The sequence below is a fragment of the Salarias fasciatus genome, chromosome 8 (assembly GCF_902148845.1).
Source record: "Salarias fasciatus chromosome 8, fSalaFa1.1, whole genome shotgun sequence".
In the NCBI taxonomy this organism is placed as follows: domain Eukaryota; kingdom Metazoa; phylum Chordata; class Actinopteri; order Blenniiformes; family Blenniidae; genus Salarias; species Salarias fasciatus.
The window spans coordinates 10,977,979-10,999,563 of NC_043752.1; the positions used below are offsets into that span (position 1 = coordinate 10,977,979).

At 44.3% G+C, this 21,585-nt stretch overlaps 2 protein-coding genes across 5 annotated transcripts in view; both read right to left on the minus strand.

Annotated features, from left to right (window-relative positions):
* Positions 1–832, minus strand: part of prkcea (protein kinase C, epsilon a) — a 42,599-nt gene extending 41,767 nt beyond the window's left edge. The window contains exon 1 of one of the 2 annotated variants that reach the window (XM_030097801.1): positions 611–682. In XM_030097801.1, coding sequence (XP_029953661.1) covers positions 611–682 — 72 coding nt within the window. Of the gene's footprint in view, positions 1–610 lie in introns of both variants that reach the window. The other variant, XM_030097802.1, reaches the window with a different exon arrangement.
* Positions 109–20,508, minus strand: ppm1bb (protein phosphatase, Mg2+/Mn2+ dependent, 1Bb). 3 transcript variants are annotated; one of them, XM_030097809.1, is made up of 7 exons: positions 20,115–20,508; positions 18,156–18,184; positions 9,175–10,017; positions 7,468–7,585; positions 6,489–6,600; positions 5,725–5,782; positions 109–4,096 (listed from the first exon to the last, which is right to left on the minus strand). In XM_030097809.1, exons 3-7 carry the CDS (start codon positions 10,003–10,005, stop codon positions 3,743–3,745), a joined length of 1,473 nt encoding a protein of 490 aa, XP_029953669.1. In that variant the 5' UTR covers positions 10,006–10,017; positions 18,156–18,184; positions 20,115–20,508; the 3' UTR covers positions 109–3,742. The 3 variants fall into 3 exon arrangements, with proteins under 3 accessions (XP_029953669.1, XP_029953670.1, XP_029953668.1); XM_030097810.1 differs by lacking the exon at positions 18,156–18,184 and having other exon boundaries at positions 109–921; XM_030097808.1 differs by lacking the exon at positions 18,156–18,184.
* Between the last annotated feature and the right edge of the window lie 1,077 nt (positions 20,509–21,585).

The following is a 21,585-nucleotide window of genomic DNA, read 5'->3' on the forward strand; positions in this document are numbered from 1 at the left end:
CGTAGCTGTACACGCAGAGCCAGAGTCCTCATGCAGTGCCCTGCGGTGGCACATCACGTCACGTGCACTGGTGGAAGTGGGGTGTTCATGATTTTGTGCGTCGGTGTGTGTGTGTGTGTGTGTGTTAGAGAGTGTGTGTTCGTGGGTGTGTCTTTAAAAGAGGGGGGAAGAAGCGAGGGTGTTAGGCAATTATCAGACCCGGGAGCACGAGAAGAAGAAAAAAAATAAAAAAAATAAAATAAAATGTCCAGGAGAAAAAGAATTACATAGAAAGTCTTTATCCACCGCCTGTCTCCTCTTGGCCCTCTTCCACAACACACTCACCCACAAACTGCATCTCGCACACACACACACACAAACGCACACACACACACACACACACACACACACACACACACACACACACACACACACAATAGGTCCTCATGTCATTGTGAAGTCAGGTGTTCAATGTCAACATTCAAGAAAAGGAAAAAACAAAAAAAAAAACAAAAACAAAAAACACACGTCAATGGTAAAAATCATGTCTACCATCACAATGTTTCAGTTCATAAAATCTTGACATTTCTGAAAAGTGATTCTTGTATTTCCTCCAGGTTTAAAGCAGTATGCGTGCGCGCGTGTGTGTGTGTGTGTGTGTGTAAGTTGTCTTTGTCCCACAGCTGCAAACACTCACACACATGCACGACCAACATACGCACACTCACGCACTCCAGCACACACCGCATGTCCTCTTTTAGTGGAGAAAGACATGGTGCAATGGAGAGAGAGAGAGAATCAGAGAGAGAGAGAGAAAGAGAGAGAAAGAGAGAGAGAGACTCCTCCTCCTCCGGCGTGGCTGCACACTTCACCAGGAGGAGACGGGAGGGGGGGGGGGTGTTGTTGCCACGGCTACCAGGGGTCATCCAGCTCGCCGGCACTCTGGGTGAGCAGAGAGGAGAGAGATGGGGAGAGTTGTGCGTCAGGCCGGGCGTCGTTCACCACAAGCAGAAGTTACTTTAAGATGCTGCTCCCGATGCCTTAAACCAGGGCAGAGTTTGAACCCCAGCCCTCTTTTTTTGTCTTATTTTTACATCTACTCGAGTGGGTGACGGTGATATTACCCCTGTCCGGCCTGTCTGATGACTCACCTTGCGGGGAATCACCAGGCCAGCTGTCGGACTGAAAAACAGGGGAGGAGCGGAGAGAATGGGCTGCCTACAGTCTACGCAGCTCCCCCCCTCGCTCCGTGCTGCCAGCTCTTATTCTGAAGGGGTCTCCTACCTGAGGGCTGCTACTGATTCGAAGGAGACGACAGATTAAGCAGATGAAATTATGAGTCTGCGCTGGGGCTAAAAGCTGACAGAGGAGAGCGAGGAAGGTGAGGATTTATTTTCTGCTATAGCGGTTTCCAAAATAAATAAAAAAAAGAAAGGATTAAAGAAAAAAAAACAAAAAAACAAACTCCACAGCCTACACAGACACAGATACAACAGGTTGGAGGAGGAAGGACATTGAAAGCCTCTCCTACAGGTGTCAGGGAATGGCCCTGTATCAAATGCCACCACATTACGTTTTCCAGGATTTGTCGGTGCCATCAGGCCGCTGCTCCGACACATTTGCTCGGTGACGGATTTGGTACAGAGCCAACAACCCGAGCTACAGTCAGCCTGCGCTGGGGGGGGGGGGAGGATACTCAAACACTCGACACAAATGGTAGCGTTGCACCTCAGATCCTTTTTATTTGTTCGTTTGTCACTTGCAGGACCGATGTGTCCCACGCAACGGCATACAAATACAACTCATACACACACAGACACACACACACACACACACACACACACACACACGGTGTTCAGCTTAACCTCCCCTCCCGGTAGGTAAGTGCTTTAGATATTGAGAAGAAGTGTAGCGCATGCGTTGCCAGCCTCTGGGTTTACACGGGCTCACAATCCCCTGCCTCTACCTGCTTCTGAAGGAGAATGAACGCGGCGGTAAGCGGCACCGTTTGCATCCGTCTTTTCGCAATGAGGTAAGTGTTGGAGACGGTGTCGTTCTGAACAGGCGGCGTCAGAACCTGCGAGGAGCGCGGCGAGGTGCACGGGGGCTTTCATCAAGCTGTGAGACTCGGCTTTGAGTAAAGAGAACATCCGTTAAAGTGGGTTCATTAATGTTTCAGCGGCAGTGTAAAGTAGTTACGGCTACACGGGCGTCAAGTTTACTGCGCTAAACCTGCTATTTAAGGCCTCGACTGGACATCACCGCTCCAACGCCAGCGGTGGAGTCTGATGACGAAACTGCTGTGTTCACTCCGATATGTGTGTGTGAGACTGGATTATTCTGGAGCCACTAAGTTGAGGAAACACCTGGAAGCAAATGCTAACAAATTATCCATCTAACATGATTAATAATATATATTCAAGTTTGAAATGTGGAAAAGCAAAATGGTCCAATGAATATCAATTTGAAGGGCTTAGTGATAAACATCCAATACGACCTCTGTTAAATGTCTTTCAACTACATACACTGGGTAAGACCGTTTAAGAAATAACATAAGAGACAGAAGTGAATAACGACTGATCTGATTGCTGCACTCTAGTGGAGCCACGCCGATTTGAACGCTTACGATGACAGGCTGCCAGCGGCAGCTCGTAATCTGAAATTTGCAAACCAAAGTTTTTGAAAATAACCGTAAGCCTGACGACACGGTGGAGCCCTGAGTCAGATGTGCTGTTCCACCTCGAAGAAAAGTCTCACCGCGGTAATGAGTCAACATTTCGTGAAAAACTGGATCTTTTCTTCTAAAACTGGCGTGAATATTTTCGCAACACTTTTCCATACGTTCGGCAATTTGAAGGAGTTCAAAAGTGACAGTGGCACAAGTGCAACTTTACATGACATATTGCTCCAAACCAGGAGCACTGAGAGGGTGATGTGATGGATAGAGGTGGTGCAGAGGACACTGATGGGTTTGAGCATCGCAGAGCATGCTGACGACTGGGTATAACTTTCAGTAGTGATGATTGGTCTCCTGCTCGGTCTCTCAAATTCATGCAGACACACACACACACGCGCGCGCGCAAACAGACATACAAACACACATATATACACAAAAAAAGAGTGTGTTCTGAGTCTGCGGATGGAGTGGGCCTGGAGACGGTGCAGTGCGCTGCACAGCTGGAGTTCAGCGTCTCCTCGCCTCGTCTGAGTCAGTTGTTCTGCTGAACGCAGCTCTGTGGGCGGTGAGGCTGGGAGCTGAGAAGGGAGGGTCAGCCAGAAGCAGGAAACCGGTAAATGGAGGCCAGAGAATGCGAGGTTCACTTTGGCTTCCCCAGCCACTTTGAGCGTGGAATAATGAATTTTCGAGCGCTTGTCTCCTGTTGTAAACATCAGTCTGCGTGGCCGAGCTGACAGGATGACTGGCAAGTTTGGGGATCCAAGCCAAGGTGGTCAGGAAACGGAATAAAGAAAAAGAGGAAAGAAAGAGTTTGAATTTGTGTCTTGAGGACAGAACTTGAACAGACTAGAAAGCCTTTTCTTTTCTTTCTTTTTTTTTTAAACTCTACTGAGTGACTTATCGTAAACGAATAAACACAATCGAGCTGGAACTGGCCAACAAGTTCATTCAAGTTCTGTGATAAGGGGAAGAGGAGGAGGAGGAGAGGTCATAGCACGCCTCACTAGAGCTTTGCTTTGGGGTGGGGTGGAGTAGTGGGTGGGTGGAGGGGGGGCAATGCAGGCGGGTGCTCGGTCGCAGGAGGGATCAATCAGACTTGGGGGCAGGCGCATCTCGGCTGGCCTCCGGCTCTGCAGTGGCAGGTGAAGGCTGGGGTGAAGGGGGAGAGGGAGGGGAGGCGGAGGTCTCCTGGCCGTCGTGGTGGCGGTGGCGGTGGTGGTGGTGGTGGTGGTCGCCGGGGCTCCTCCCGCCGTCCCCTGCTCCTTGCTCGGCAGCGCCCTCCCCTCGCAGGCTGTAGGCGGCCAGGGACTCCTCCAGCACCGAGCGGTACTGCCCTCGGTGGTGCAGGCGGAACTGCCGCAGAGCCTCCAGCAGATGAGCCGCCGTGCTGCCACCTCCCTCCTCACTCTCCTCCTCCTCCTCCTCTCCCCCCGCACAGGCCTGAGGTGACACGCCAGGGTCAGACTCTGCAGGCACGCTCCATGGTTAAAACAGCACACCAAACACTCGCGGACGCACATCTGACAGGCGGCGGCACAGTGCACTCATCATCACCACAGAGAAATCTCCCACACGGCGGCGCGACAGACTCAGAGACTTTCTCGCACCAGGTAGACGGGCCCATGCAAACACTACCTCTGACCCTGCGACCAACAACCCTTTGTGAGATTCACCGTGTGGTGCAAAGGGGTGGGGGTGGGGGTCGGCCGGTCGGTCAGTACCCACAGCCCAGAGAGGAGAGAGACTGGAAGTTGGCGCTCCACTGACATTTAAAAAAAAAAAAGACATGCATACACCTTCACCTTGATGCCTGCAGGCTCTTTAAGAGCTGACACTGAGCCTGCGATCGCCGGCAGTGATGCAGAATTATGACAAATGGATGCTGATGTGTTTCTCAGCGCTTCGGAAATGTGAGGACGAGAAAAATCCTGGTTTAAACGTTTCAGTCCAACGTAAGGTATCCTTCAGAGTGAGGCAGTCAAACTCCGTTATTTTCACAGCATCATGGCGATGTTGGCATTTCGAGGGCTTTCTTTTCCTGAAGCATTCAATGTGTCTCTTCATTTACTTTCCACTGCTACACTGATGGTGTGTCGTCTTTTTCCCCCCCATCAAGGTTTTCTACGACTTTGTTCTTCACACACACACGCAGATGTAAAAAAAAAAAAAAAAAAAAAACAGATTACCAAGTAGACGCACGGGAAAACAGAATAACGGTGAAAAATCTGTTAATCTTGTTTCTCATAATCAGATGACTGGTTGCATGATAAGGCACACATGCCGTTTACATGAACTCATCAATAATCTGTTCACTTCAGCAATCAGATGACGATCATATCTTAACTGCGTGCTGGATTTTTCTGAAGAATAGAGGCGTTTGTCGAAAAACAAACCTGCAGCCTTCACTACCGTTTCTGTAAGATAAAACAAATACTCAAACTTATCTTTTAAGGCTATTAATTGAATTAAAAAAAAAGAAAACTGCAAATAAGTGATTGAACTGAGGATATCTGCAATGAAAAATGAACATGTTTATTGTTTAAAAACAAGTGTCTTCTCTCTGGGAAAACGATCTGCTGCTCTGCTGATATTGACACCTGAAACAAACAGAAAGACCTCGGGACTAATGAAGAATCACTAAGTTCATTTCAGTTAAAAGGTCATTGATGATGAACGTCAATCGACCCGTTGAAACTTTCTGTGTCTCTCGGGCTCTAAATGCAGAACCATAAAAAAAAAAAAAAGAAGCACATTACTTGTTTGAGTGACTGCGAGCAAATCGCTGCAAACACTGAATTCACAGGACTGCAGAGTTCCGCTGCTTTTCAATGACAACTGCTGTCAATTGACTTTCACTGAGCTTACCAAGGTTATTCTGTTAAACTCCCCACCCCCGACACACACACACACACACACACACGTTGAATCACATTCATTTTCTCTCTCTCTCTCTCACACACACACTGGCATAACAGAGTGTCCTTGTCTGTGCTGGTGTGTGTTTATGAGGGTGTGAGAGGGGGGTGAAAGGTCGGAGAGGTGAGGGGTTTGGAGGGAGGTGAACTCACCCCTTCCTCTTCTCTGTGAGGGTTCAGCTTGTTGTACACAGCCTCGATCACACTCCGCCTGCAAACACACACACGCACACACAAACAGCGCACGGCTTCCTGCTTAGAGAAATGGAACAACTCCCAACGTAATGTCAGTCTCTTCTTTCTGCGCAAATGCTTATTGATTGAGATTTAATGGAGCTAAAAAAGCAACGGAGTCGATATTTGAGAGCATAAAGCGGCTGTAGTCGCTCTTTATTCGTGCGTGCAGGTGAACTGTTCTGATAAGTGTTGCCAGTGGATTTCTGCTAACGCCTGCCTGTCAGTGTGAGCAGGATGCTGCTGATGAACGCAAGAGGCGCATACTCTGCTGCTCATCCCACAAATGCGCGTTCCTTAAGAATGTGGCATAGTTTCAAAAGGAAAATAATGAGATTTTCCACTGGAATAACATTTATTAAACAAGTACGTATTCAATATGTAGCCCGGGGCGGGAAGAAAATATAGCTGGACATTTCAACTCCTTTTCTAACATTTATAGACATCGTGTCATGGAGAGAAAAAAACTTTTAGAACAACTGACAATGGAAACAATCACGGTCGTAGCCTTCCATAGATTATTTATTCACTGATGACCTTTCCGAGTATAAGAAACATAAAAAAAAAAAAGAAGTTGTTCATAAGCTGTAAATCATCCGCTGTGTTATATGATTTCATGTGTCTGACTGATAGCTCAGCGCTGACATGCTCCGTGTGTGAAACGGCGTTCGCTGTATATTTACTTGCTCGCCAGGCCTCCGCCAGGTGGAAGGTTGGGGATGTTCTCTGTGGCAATGCTCCTCAGGACAGACACCAGGTCAGGGACTCCAGCCTCTCCAGAGTTCGACAGGAGCTCTGTGAAGCAGAGATGAGGACGAGGTGAGACGTTACGCTGCGCAGGAAAAACGACATTATCGTATATTCCAGGGACTCGATGATTGCTTCTCTCTGCTGAGGTTGAGAAACGACAGCAGTGGAAGAAACAATTCCTCGGCCGGGGAAAAATCAGATAGGCCACTGCTTGCGCCTTTTTGTTTTTTTTTTCTGCAGCGCTGCTCTGTAGCAGACAGATTTCAAATATTTGTACTGCCTAAAGAATGTTTATTTTGCTCTGGTTATGCACACAGAATCTGAGCACAGTTTGCAGCCACTTTTCCACTTAACCTTTTGGGAAAAGGCACCGAACTATTTACAAAGTACATCGTAGACAATCTCAGTAATTCACAGTCATTATTAGGCCCCAATAACTATCAGCCCAATATTAGAAAACAATGACGACACAAAATTACAATAACTAATATTGTTTAGATTGAGTGAGTGTCCGGTGTGCTGGGCCTGTGCTGCTGCTACATGCTCGTATCACACACACAATGTCAATCTGATGTGCTGCAACTGAAACGCCTGCGGGCATTTCTTTTTCTTTTTTTAACAGTTTCCAGAGGGGGCAGCATGATTGTAACACAGAATACATAATGAGTCTCAAAGAGAGGAATCTCTGATCTAAAACTTTACAATAAACGAGAACAAGTTTCAGTCAAATCAGACGTTTCAAAACAGAAAAGATCCCAAAATGATTGACTCTGTATTTCAACCATCCATAATGCTGCAATGCAAAGTGGTCACGCAGCATTTGGAGGAACTCACTGTTTAATTATAATAATATCCAGAATAATGGTGTGTGTGTGTGTGTGTGTGTGTGTGTTGATGCCGATGAGCGCTGACCCTCGACACGGGTTTCCAGGTATTTATCCAATTCCTCTTCCTTCTTCACGGCCTCCTCGGAGATCTTGGGCGCTCCGGGTAAACACACCAACACCACGCTCATGTTGTCCCTGCTCCCCTGCAGGATGGGGGACAAACCGATCAGTGAAATCTGCACAGCGAATCCAGAGAGGATAAAATACATTCAACTGAAATCAAACGCATTTGTTATTGCAGGGTCTTCTATATGTGTGTGTTCATAGTGACACCCCCGGCACATGGGGCGAGCAGGCCCCATCCCACCAGGCCAGAGGGGAACCACAGAAAGGCATCAATTACTTTAAGTCCACTTCTAATTATCTTTTCTCAGTCAACAAGTGGCAGTATGAGCTGTCTAAGGCTTTGGTTTTATCTTCAAATTGCTTTTTCATTATTTTTTTTTCCTTTTTTGGTCTTGTGTGAAGAATAAAAAAAAGTATCTATTATTTTTAAACAAAGTGATGAAATATGCATCCTTGTTCTATAGCTAACAGATTGTAATTGAGATTTTCAGTCAAATATATAAGATCCACTTGTGTACAAGCTGAACAATTTTGAAATGGCCTTCTTTAACAGCACTTTTTAATGTTGCACAATCTCATCTCAGTTTCTCAGTGTTCCACTGAGCTACAGGTGGCAGTGATGTTCACAGCTACGCTGCACTGAGCCACACGGTGGAGGAGCAAACAATACAAGGCCCGTTATTCTGCTGTCATCAGGAATGTGCCATTCAAGATCTGTGCATTCTGCTTAAATGAAGGGAACTGTAAAGGGAAAAAAAAACATGTTTGAATACAGGATTCCAGCACATTGGTACTTTTCTTCTCCAGAATTTGAAGTTTCAGAATTATTTCCTTTTGCTTCACTTTTGTGGATCATCAAAGAATAAAGTGATGAACAATGTGAAAAAAGGAAATAATAACAGGACAGGATTCAGTGAAACATACTGTTAAACACACTCGACCAAATCAAATCCTGCTGTACATGACACTGCATATAAAACACTGCAGGGCATATTAATTGGTATTTATAGGACTAACAGATGGGACTAAACTTTGGGCCCTCCACCAAACCAGCAGTCACCTTGTCATTACCTTGTAAAAGTCAACGTGTTCACAGTAACTTTCTGAAAGCGCTCAGAGTCACATACATCACAAAAGGCAGTGGCAGCGGGGGGAGATTTATGGCAGCGTGTGGCTGTTACTTGAGATCGCCCATCCAGTAAAGTAAAAATAACTGGGCCGCTGTGCTCTCCCTGATTCTTGGAGTACTCCAGACACACAGAATAAGGGATATGTGGAAATCCGGCGGCTGGAGAGGTGGACTGCTGAGCGAGATCTGCACCAGCTGACGGGAGGTTCGGGTTTTTAACTCGAATCGATTGCTGAGAAAGTCAATGGGCAGGAAGAAAATCCAAAGCACTTATTTATTATTTATCATGACGTTTGACAGAAGAATATTAAGATGATTTTAACAGTATCAGGTTCAGGTTTTCCATCACTTCACTTTGGTACATTAGGTGGTTTTTTTGTAATGCAGTCATGCTTTGTTTTGGGTTTTTTTTTTTTTTCCTTCATTTTCTTACTGGAAACAAATCAGACATGATCCCTCAAATAATTTGAAGATTAAATTGAAATTCAAGTCATTAAATGAAGACAGGATAAAAAATTTTTGCCTCCGAGTCCTTACCTTATGCAGACAGGTGTCTACCACCGAGTTGCACACCTTCTCCAGGTCGTCGCACACTTGCAGTCGAGAGCGGACGAACTCGCACAGCTCCTCGTTGGACATGACGTCCCAGATCCCGTCGCACGCCAGAACGACAAACTCGTCGCCTTCGGCCGCCCGCTCCAGCACGCACACCTCGGGCTCCGGGCTCACCAGCTGCTCTGTGGGGCCCTTACCGTCCACACATTTGTAGTCGTAGTCCCCGAGGGCCCGGGACACAGCCAGGGAGCCGTTTACCCTCTGAATCATGACCGAGCCGCCAGCATTCTGGATGCGCTCCTTTTCGCGGGGGTTGCAGGGCTTGTGGTCCTGGGTCGAAAAGCCCACCTTGTTGTCTCGACTCAGCACGGCCCGCGAGTCGCCGCAGTTAATGAAGTAGAGGTGGGTGGGGCTGAGCAGCACGCACACGGCCGTCGAGCCGCTGCGGTCCAGGCCCTGCCGCAGGTCGGAGAAGCTGCGCATGTACTCGTCAATGTTCAGGAAGCCCGAGCGGATACCGTCCTTCACGCCCTCCACCGAGCCCGGGCCCGAGCCGAACACGGCCCCGCCCGACAGGATGTGCTCCAGCAGGTGGCCGGAGCAGTAGTTGGCCACCCGGGAGCCCGCGTGGCCGTCGTAGACGGCAAAGAAGGACCAGTCGGTGAGTCCATGGGGGAGGCCCACCACGGCCGTGTGGGCGTCCTCCATTTCCACCCGCCAGCCCTGCATGGAGCTCAGGCCATAGCGCAGCCCATTGCCCTCGCCGTGGGCACTGTGTTTCTCCGTCTTCGGCTTGTCCAGGAACGCACCCATTGCTGCCTATAGCTGGAGATTTATGGAGGGGAAGAGAACAGAGGGACACGGTAAATAAACTTTACGATGCATCAGACCCTAAAGTCAGCCACAATGAAAGTGGTCAAGCAGCATGATATGAGGTGAACATGCGATAAGTACTCTAATATAAGTCACAAAAAATAGATAAGATTGATGTTCACGTGCTTCAAAATAACAGCGTTTTTTTAATTCTTGTAACATTTGTAATATTTTATGCGACTCAAAAGGTTTTATATTCACCACATGACTTTACAAAAATGCAAGTGAAACAAAGCTGTGCTCTCTATTAAAAACAAAACAAAACAAAACAAAAAAAACTCTCTCCAAATGACAGCTTAGCTCATTGCTACTTAGTGTGAGCACTGAGAGCTTTTAATTACTCAATGGATAGTGTGAGTCAGTGATCCCGACAGGACAAAGATAGCTGAGCAACAACCAGAGTTGAGGATTACAGTGTGGATGCAAAGCTTCTTTAAGGACGTAGAGCCTCTTTCTCTCTCAACGCAGGGCGAGTAATACTATTAATTCAGGTGCTGGCAAGTAATAGTGTCACATTACAGGACTTCTCAGTGTTAGAAACTCCACTGATACCAGCTGATCGGAATAACATCAGACTTCAAACTACATACATGAGTGCTTTAATCTGTTGTTGCAACAACAGGGGGAAGACTGTAGAAATCAAACACTGACATTACAAAGAAACGAAGTGCTTCAATAAGTACGACACTGATTCCCACAGCCTTGGCGTTGGCATTGTCTTTCTGTCTGGTCAAAGTGGAGTTAGGCTACACTTTTCTGTTGACAACCCTGCGCTGTTGGCAGTGCAGCTGTGTCAATAGACCGGCCTCTCTTCAAGCCTTCGCCGTGGCTAAGGAAATAACTCAGGCGCAGTCTGCTGCAGTCAGAGCTGAGACAGTCTGATAAGTGATCAATCGTCCGTCCATACGTTGCATTTTGGCTGTTGGATTACACAACCATAGCGTTTTGGGTTCCTGAGCGTTTCCCATTTTGAAATCCGCTTCCTGATTTCTCTGTTGGGGGGTTTGAAACATCACACACACACACACACACACACACACACATACACACACAAGTACCATAGCGTTCAGTCAACAGTTTGTTGTATCAATAGACGAGTGCCATTTTTACGACTCAATCTTTTCATTTTAGCCTGTATTTTTTTTTTTTTTTCAAAATTCACTATTGCATTATAAGAAACGTATTGCTGACTCGTGGCCTGGCAGGAAAAATACAGCATTGTGAAGTTTCTTGAGGCGCCACTTGTAAGGCAATCATTATCAAAACGCTTCCGTCTGGACATTACTTTTTCAAGTGAAAAGACAAAAAGTGAAAAATGGTAAGTTGAAACTGAAGGAAGCTCAAACACACAGGTAGAAAATGCAAACTCGACACAGGTTTTGGGCCCTGAACCCAAAAACTAACTGGGTTGTTCTCACACCACCACATCACTGTATGGCTCATTAGTGATCAATCACTGGAATATCAGACAGCTCATTAGTTGGTATTATTAAACTAAAATTCAGTCATTGTGATCAATAATAACACTTGAATGATGAACTAAGGAACTACTTGTAGCTTTTTCAATGTTGATCTGAACAAAACCAGACATTTTAAGCTGTATTATTCTCAGGTTTGAGGGAATGTTTAACACTTTTCACCTATTTGTGACATGAACATGACTATCCACAAAGAAAAGAAATAAATGGTGAAAGCAACAGTTGGTTATACCCTTAACCATATGATGAAAAATGCAAATAATAAAAAGATTTAAAATGTGAAATGTAACTCAAACAATCTGTAGTGTAAACATTTGTGATTTAGTATCGGCCTTGAAAAGAATAGAACTCAGGTTCATGAGGAAATTAGAATATGTGGCTGTACAACATATAACTGAATTAATTAATCAAATAATTATTCATATTCCATTACAGCCACTGCTATAGCAGCTCCTCAAGATTCTTAGAACTACTGCAATCTTCAAATGCTCAACCGCCTTTTGCCATATCACTGGCATTTTTGACCTGTGCACGTATTCTCCCATCACGCTGATCAATTCTGACCTAAATGTCAGCAAGTGCAACAGTACGGAGCAACTTACAGAATGCCTCGCTTGGCTGGTATTGAAGCACTGGAGAGGTCTTGGAATCGATGAAAAGCGATAAAAATCGAAAGCACCCTGGCAGCATATTGATCTTTCGCTCTGCATTACTTCCCACATGAACGCACACATGGCACGGCAGGCATGTGCCCAAAAAAGGCCGCTACACGCAAGCAGTCACTACAGCTGGTTTCAGAAGAACATGTATGAGTGTTTGGGTGTGCGCATGTGCGCAGTGTCACAGTGTATGCGCGAGAAAAAAAAGACGCTCTATAAATACGCCGGGCCGGTTTAGATTTCATGACCGGGGTGAGGCGGTGGGCCGCGCCATTCACATTTCCACCGCTCCCCTGCCGCACCGTTACGACCATTTTCTCCGTCACCATTACAACTCAGGTGTGAGCTCGACTTTCGGGCACGTTAAGAAACTGTTCACATATGTGTATGAGAGAGAGAGAGAGAGAGAGAGAGAGAGAGAGAGAGAGAGAGAGAGAGAGAGAGAGAGAGAGAGAGAGAGAGAGAGAGAGAGAGAGAGAGAGAGAGAGAGAGAGAGAGAGAGAGAGAGAGAGAGAGAGAGAGAGGCAAATCTGTTATGTTCGGTAGCAGTGATTCTCTCTAAAAATAAAACAAACACACTGCCATTGCCTAGCAACCACCCACCCTGCAGTGCAAGCATCCAGGCTAAGCTTCATTCAGCGACATCCCCCTCTCCATGTCGTTTTCTCACTCACTTTAGAAGACACACACACACACACACACAAATACACTCAACCGCTTGGTAGCAAGAGGAAGGAGGGAGTTGCATCATCCGTCCATTAAAGCAGTTGCAGCAACCAGACACTGAAAGGAGACGTGCAGACTGCAGAATCACATGCAGATACTGTTTCAATACAATGGTACAATACACTGCCGGCAAATAAAACCCACTCGCGGCTCGAAAAGTTGAGAGAATATCTCCTCTGAGACATCAGACAGAAACCAGGAAGCCTTAACCACTTGACCCTCTCAAAACTGCTGTCACCAACGCTGGAACCACAGGTCGAAACCAACACCCCCTGATGCCGAGACTCACGCCTGCCAAAAACCACTGGCGAGGAAGAGGGAAGTGGAGGGCTGGGGATTACATAATGCTGCAGAGAGCTTAAACGCTGCTACGAGAGTAGTCTCTTTAACGCAAAACAACTAATGCCATCCTGGAAGCGAGGTTAACACACACCATCCAGCACTATCGATGTGTACACATTAATATGCAACCATCTCCTGGGTCACACTGAAGACACAATGTCTGTGGAGTTTGATTAAGATAACAGCGCGAGGGTCAGGAGAGGCTGGAATACATACTTTCTCATCTATTCAAGAGCTTTTTCAATGAGATCCAAGACCCTTGATGACTTTCTCTGCAACTTGTGAAACCTTTGTGTTGCTGCCTACATATTGAATTTGAAGCAGTATAAATTCACTGGCTGTTGCTTTCAACAAGAGTGTCTGACCAGTGAACAATAAATCTTCTGGAATGAATATAAAACAAAAAACAAACAGACATGATGGCCGTTTTCCTGAGGCACGGCGGTCGTCATGTATTTTAGATACTCCTGTCAGTGTTCTCTGCTCTGTGACGTAACTGACTGCATCCTATTAACACAAAGACGGAGCGTTTACTGACCATCTGCTACACATATTAAAACACTTTTACTCAAGTGTGTTTGTGTTCTATGAGTTTCCTATAAAAACACAAATAGGACCAAAATCTTTGATTGGTATTTCGAAATAATGTCATGCAGTTAATCCTTGTATGTGGCTAAAACATCTTCTCCTGGTTAATCGGCACCAGAACTATCAGTCAATTAGCATTTGTTCATGTTCGCTACTTGTTGGGGCTATGAAGCATGGTGGTGCTGACAAAATGGATCAGGGGGTTAGGACAGCAAATACTTGTTCCAAGTCATTCAACTATGACTCATAAGACGAGGAGCGTCGGGCGGTGCAGCAGCAGCGTTAGCCACCATTCCAGCGAGCTCCGCCAGTGCTGGGTCCAGTGATCGATAATCACATAAGGACCGTCAGAGTTGTGAAACGAGACAAAGAGGATCCAAAACACACAAACACACATTTAAGATGTATTTCTTGCAAGCTCCCACCACAACAGTTTGACAGCCTTGGGAACACTGCATGAAACGGAACGAAACCTGAAGACAACTTTCAGAGAGAGAAAAAAAAAAAGACTTTTGGATCCACATTCTAAGCTTCGAAAGCGTTGATGCCCTTTCCAACTATCCACAATAAAGAAATTACAGTTACCACACCTGTTGGTTTGAAAACAAAGCAACACAACTGGTTAAACATGGAATCTGATATGACACTCAATTTCTCATATTTGGAAACACATACTGCCTGAGCAGAGTCTCAAAAAAAAAAAAAAACGGCAGCAACAGCCATCTCACTGAAAAACATGAATGCACAGTAACCAACAGGAAAACAACTTCATCGTTTCTTTAAAGTAAATGGCTCATGAAACGATACATGGAATAACAAGGAAGTGATAAAATAATGATGTACTCTGAATGTGACGTTTACATGAGCTCCCTGCTGACATCACTGTGGTTGTTTTATTACTGCCGAACCCCATCTTAGGAACAATCTCTTTTAAAAATACTCTGGAATCCTCTGTTTTCTTCTATTAAACAGCTCTGGCTCACAACCAACAACAATACAGCATGTATCCATCTTGCAAACTGCTTCATTCTGTTGAAGGTCTTTGGACTCTGGAGTCGACCTCGGCTGACGAAACCAGGGTTCACTCTGCACAGGTCACTGGTTCATCACAGGACAAACACACTAAGATTGACAGGTAATACAATCTTAAGTCACCAGTTCACCTCAGGATCATGTTTTTGGACTGTAGGGGGAAACCAGAATCCCAGGAGAGAAGCCGTGTCCTGTGCACACACAGGGAGAACATGCTGTCTCCACACATAAAAGCCTCCAATTAGACACAACCCAGGGATATTCTCTGTGAGGGAAACACAGTAAGGACTACAGAACAGTGTCACCCATGCAAATGAGCACTGCAAAAAGGAACCCCCCCTCAAAAAAAAAGGCTAAAAAAGGGAATAGAAAGATACATTTACAAGTGCCATGATACTCAAAGGATCTCTATCAGCTATGAAGTTTCCCACTAAAACATTTAGAACATGATCAAACCAATAAACCACTAACATAAACTTAGTAATGAAAACCTCCTGAATGGGTCAGTAAACCAGAAGAACCAGGGAGTGGGGTCAGAGAGTGAATAGCAGGGACCTCTGGAAAAGAAAGGCCTCATCGAACTGTGGTGAAGTTATCAGTCTGGAAATACGAACTTTGGAGCAACCAAGGCTGAATTGAGACACAGCTCACATTATGCAACTGCTTTACTGTACAGCAGTAATACCTTCTGCAACCACACCTTCTCTCCCATTCACACACCTTAAACTTACACTACACCTTCGAATCTGTCTTTTTAATCTTATCTGACACTTTTAACAAAGGCCTATGAAGATAAGGCATCGAACCTTTGCTATAATCCAATTCCGAGTTCGCTTCCCCTCCATTTCTGCTCCTTCAATTACCTGCACAACTAAAATGCACAATATGTTTGTGATAGCTTTGGTGGTGTCATAAAGGTATAAACTCTTTCATAATTGAAGGGTGTTTTTTTTAATGTCACACGCAAAGCAAGTTCAAAGAATGGCGACACAGGTAAGTTTGTGCAGCACTCGAGGACAGAAGCACAAAGTGCACAAACGAGCATCAGACAACCCAATACAACAAATAAAAGAAAATAAAAATCACAATTTACAGCTTAATCGGACCCATAAAGTCTGAGTAACGACCGCATTAGAGAAGAGCCAAGGTTTTTTTTTTAACATTACTGAATTATAAAGTTCATCACAGGATGTGAAAAGTCAAAACGCATGCAAACTACCTCACTCTGACACACACAGGATTGACTTGAAATAACACAAAACCAGCATTTACATCTTTCTATCAAGACCTTAAGAATAATCACAAAGTAATCCTACCTGATTAAAAAAAAATGGAGTTAACTGTTTTCAAAAGTGAATGACAAACAGAAAATGGAGGTACTATGATGCCAACAACTGCAGCAAACAACCTTCATAATCTGTAAACAGCAGAATCAGAAGAAATTGTTTAAGGTCAGAGGAGATCTTTTCTAAATAAAACTGATAAATAAACACTTTCATTTAAAAATCCTTTTGGTCCTACTTGGGGTTGTCGGCTGATGGAATCGATCCAATCTGCTTATGGGAGAACGCAAGAGTGAAGACAAGTCACTCATCCATCACCGGGCAAACAGTCACACACACACTCACACCTACGGCCACTATAGAGTCACTGACTGTGAGTTGTAACCGGAGTGCAATACCTGCGGACGGAAATGGAAAACATGCAAACTCTGCAAAGAAAGGTCCCGAACCCCAAGCCAGATTCAAATCCAGGATTTTATAGCTATGAAGTGAGAAAACTAACCACTACACCACTGGGCAGGCTTGAAGCCTTTTGTCTTTATCAAAATACCAGTTCCTTGCTCAGTCCTTCATCAGGAAAGTGCACATTTAGATTTCTACCTTAAAGAAAATACATTAAGAATTAATCAGTCATCAGGACTCAGATTGATTAATCCATAACTGCTGAAGCTCTGCAATGTCAACACATATTTGTTCACCGTCTATATATAATCTAAATCCAGTATGAAGTATAGAGCGCTTGAAATCAATGCGTCATTTGTACCAATTAGGCCTGCTGCCCATGTGCCTCAGCTTAGAGCCTGAGAGTCAGTACAAGAATCAGTACAAGCAGCAAAAAAAAATGTACGGCCCATATTTACACGGACGATTGGTTTCATGTTAACAAAGTACTTCTTGTCCAAAGTGAATAATTTGTGTAAACAAATGAAAAATCTGCTCTAAATTTACTCCATTAAATCAGTTTGATTTGTCACAGGGGAACTTTTTTTTCTTCTTTTTTTTTTGAACCAGTGCAAATTCCTCCTTTTAAAATACCAGTGTAGGCTCCTGGAGCAATTTACAGTTTTCACAAGAAAATTCTGACGCCTACAGTTCCATCAGCGCACGGCTAAGGCCAATAAGATCTGTTAAACTCTAAAATAAGCTTGTTGACTGTCTCAGTCTCCTACTGACACTGTGCTTCATCGGCTCCACAGTCTTTACACAGTGACTGCTGACTCAGATAAGATTAGCAGCTATTGAACTCCTCGCCTATCTGGCTGGCAGGGCACAGGTCCAACGCTAAGTGATGTCATATACTAGTCACCTGTGCACCTTATCGCAATCTGATATACTGGAGAAGGTGAGTGGGCCGGCTGCGTTTCAACACTGAAAAATTCATGATAAAATTTAACATAAGCCCTGGCTAGGATGGCACTTTTATTGCAATATAGTCACACAAGAAGAAGCGGATTAATCTTTAGAGATTGAATGAAATGTTCAAAAAAACGTAAGGAAACAGCGTGGACATAGACTTGCTCATAATCATTAAAGGAAGCCAAGAGCTAAATGGTAAATATAAAATATCATTAAATGATTATCCCTTCATAGATTCAGGGCTTGTGTGACATTTGATCATGAAATTCGAATAAACATGACATTCCCATCACAATAAACTGAAAAATACAGGAACTGACGACTGAATACCAGGGGTTGGTAATAACGTACTGGAACATTATATAGACGGCAAAAAAATGTCCTGATCATGTTTGTAATACAGAAGAGAAGTCAGTTCAAGAAGCAAGCGTTTGTCAATAGTATCCATTTTCTACACAAGACAAATATTGGCTACTTAAGTTCAGGATGACCATGTCTATTTTGATCTGCATGTTGCTCCGACTAACATAGATTGACTCAAGCATGGTTGTGAGCCACAGGAAGCACGCTCCCAGCATTGATTTAGGCGCTTTTATGTTGTTATTGTTCTAACTATGCCCACTTACTTTGGTTTTGTGTTGGACAGAACACAATCCTAAAAAAAAGAAAAAAAAAATTCACATATATGACTGTGAAAAAGATAATTAAAGGAGACATTTATTTGGAAGTCTAATTTTTTTCTGCTCAGCATCAGACTCTGTGTGCTGCATGTGACTTTTTAATGTGAGTTTAATGCGTTTTGCTGATAAATTTGCTTCAATAACCATGAGTAGCACTCTATAACCAGGTCCTTTTCATCATTAGAGCAGACATATGCACACTTTACATTAGAGCCTTATCGTCGTGACCATGCAGTTCCTTTTAAACCAAGACATATATCAAATCGGTAAAATGTAAATACACGTAGCGCATAACTATGCAGGACTGCCACACCTTTTGACAAGTTCACAAGCGCACTAATGAAACCATTTCACCTGAAATGAATAGTTAATGCTTAATCTAAATTGTACTGTTATGAATTTATAGTTAATGTTAGTTGTTTTGGAAACCTCTTTTCCTCCAGCAACTCATCCGAAAATATGAAACAGAACAGAATCTGTAAAGTGATGAGTTGTACTGGTGCCACAGTGAAACACAATGATGAAAATGCCCTTCATTTAAATATTTCATGCCCGATTGATTGAATTAGCTTAGACAAGGATAATGCACATAAAACGTGAGGCCTTGTGGTCATGACTTCCTTCTAAGATAGCTGTATATGCATTAGAACATACAGTACCTTCTGCTTCAGCATGAATTTTTGTTTGACACATATTGATGACTAACTCTGCGCATTATGACCGACACATAACTGGAAACTCACTGAAATCAATGGGACCCCTGGGCAGTTTGCTAAAATACTTAACACGGTTACAAAAGCCACCAGGCTGCCAAGCTAACGTCATAGAGTCAACCACTGACACCCATATGACAAAGTCCACAAAGGTGTCATTAGCTTGTTATAGCCGGAGCCTCAGTTTCACAGCACTTAAACAGTTCGCTCTAAACTTTTTGCATCTTCCCATTGCTATAATAAAGTCTGCATGTTCCCTGAAACCTGACTGATCATCAGTAAAATTTATACCCCATATGACAAATTCTGATTTAGCACGAGGATCCCATGAATCAGACCTCATTCAAAAACTACTGCCTGTGTGTTAGAATTCAAGTGGATCGTCTCAAAGCGACTTTCACTCAAAAAGAAGAGGAAAAAAAAAACATGGGTTTTGTTTCTTGAAAGTTGACATTTTCTTCACGTTTGCCATGCTGGACCGAGCCCAGAATAACACATTTCAGAAGACAGAAACTTTTCATGGATTTTGGAACATCTTGACAGACTTGCAAAGTAGAAGTAGTGGTTTTCACGACAGTTTGTTTAGCTGGGTGTGCACGTGGAAGACACGGAAATATGTTTCCCCATTTAAAAAGAAATTAAATTCATCGTTTGGATTTTGTAATGTGTCGTGTTAGCAGCATTAAAGGGTGAAGCAACTGTCGAATAGGAGGCTAATTACATAGCTCATGTATGCTAATAAAGCTAGTCCGGGACCAGACTAAGCACTGGGAACCAACGTGTGGTCAAAGTGTTCCCATTAAACACACTTCACATTAGCTTCACACAGAATTGGCTTTACCAGGTTGCTCTGGAACTCATAATCAGACGCCAAGTTTTGTTGTGGCAGCCGTGGATTTGAACGCTAAAGCTGTTGCACAACAGCTTTACGATGCAGAGACCAAGTGACTGATTTTGGAAATGCGTTTGTGTGTTAAATACCAATCCACTGACCACACGCTGAACTCCCCTCCACCTCTAGCTGCTCCCTCCACGAAAAGGCCTGCTTTGGTTGCTTGCTGTTGATGTGCGCTAACGTTAGCCGGCGTGCTAGCGGCAAGTTAACAGTTAGCCGCCGCTGGAGCCAGCGCACTTCTCCGGGTTGTCAAACTCCAGCTAATGACGTTAGCGCACATACTAGCATGCTACTTACGTTTTCCTGCTGCTGTGCGAATGTAGATCCAATCTTGATGGTGTTGGGAGACGCCGCTTTCTCTGTGAAGATATGTCGTTAACCTAAGCTATCTGGGGAGCTAACGTTAGCTGGCTAGCTGTGTTATGTTTCCTTATTTGAAAAAAAAAATAATCGAGATTGGCCTCAGACGAGCGGCGATAATTCCTTTCTCGGTGGTCCCCTGCTTGGACAGCGTTGATTTTTACGCATGTTTGACGCCAGTTCTGTCTCTCACAATATCTGAAGACAATTCCGATCGCTCCCAAACAAATATGGACACTGAGAATTCGTTATATTATACAACAGTGACAAATCTAGCACTTTCTTCCATTGAAAGGCCAGAGCTATCCTTCGACTTTGGGTGCTGAACAAGAGGAGGAGTTATTTTTGGCATCTGCGCGGTGATTGGCTCTCACGTCAAGGCATAACGCATGTTCATTGGCTGTCTCTCCTGCCAATCAGCTCTGCCCCTGTCCCGTACTGCGTTTTCATTGGTCTGTTCCGAAGTTCTGCGCGCTCTGTAGGATGCACTCGTAACTTTTACTGGCGTACGCCGAAGGTAGTCTGAATGGGCGGAGGCAGACTCGAAATAGAAGCGTTCAACTCCGCGGCGGAAGGAGATTGACCCCAACCTTCCCTGTCAGACTTTAGGATCTATACAAAAGTAACATGGGGCACGGCTGGGTTAAACCGGCCGATTACGTGAAGTGTTTGAAAGTTAGCGTACATGAGCCGCAGTGTCCAAGACAGAATAACAAGCGCAACGTAAACTGAGTACAACACAGGTGACTGAAAAGAGTTCTCCATACATGAGGGAATAACCACATTTTCTTGAGATTGCCTCCTACGACTTTTCACATCTCACGTGTAACCACAACATTTCTCCATCTGCAGGTCATCTGTCAACTGATATCAATATCAAAGTATGGGAGGATGACCCCCCCACCCCCAAATAAATAAATAAATAAATGAAAGATAAAATACAGTTCACCAAATCTCACTCTCCACAAGCTTTTATCCTAGTTTGAGATGCTATATATTTGAGCTGTATCTGTTATTAAGCATCTACAGTAGTAAGATAGCCATGGGAAAATATTTTCGTAGGTGTGGAGGGAGACGCTGCATGCTTCACCCATATAAAGTTAAAAACACTTTAACTTCATAGAGCCTTTTCTGTCCTTTGTACTTAATTTATTCGTAATGAATGTGATCATGCAGTATTTGATGCCACAAATGTGAGTTAAACTAAATCTTTCAGCAAAGCTCATGAAATCTTAACTGATGAAATTCCCACTGCTCTGTCGGATAAGTCTCAGCCCTGTGTGACATGACTGCTTATGTTATGGTACATATCAGTCATCGAGAGGGTTATGGTTCTTTTTTATAATGTCTAAATCAGAGACATTATTAGGAACTTCCAACCAGACACAGATTTGTTGCTTGAGGGCAA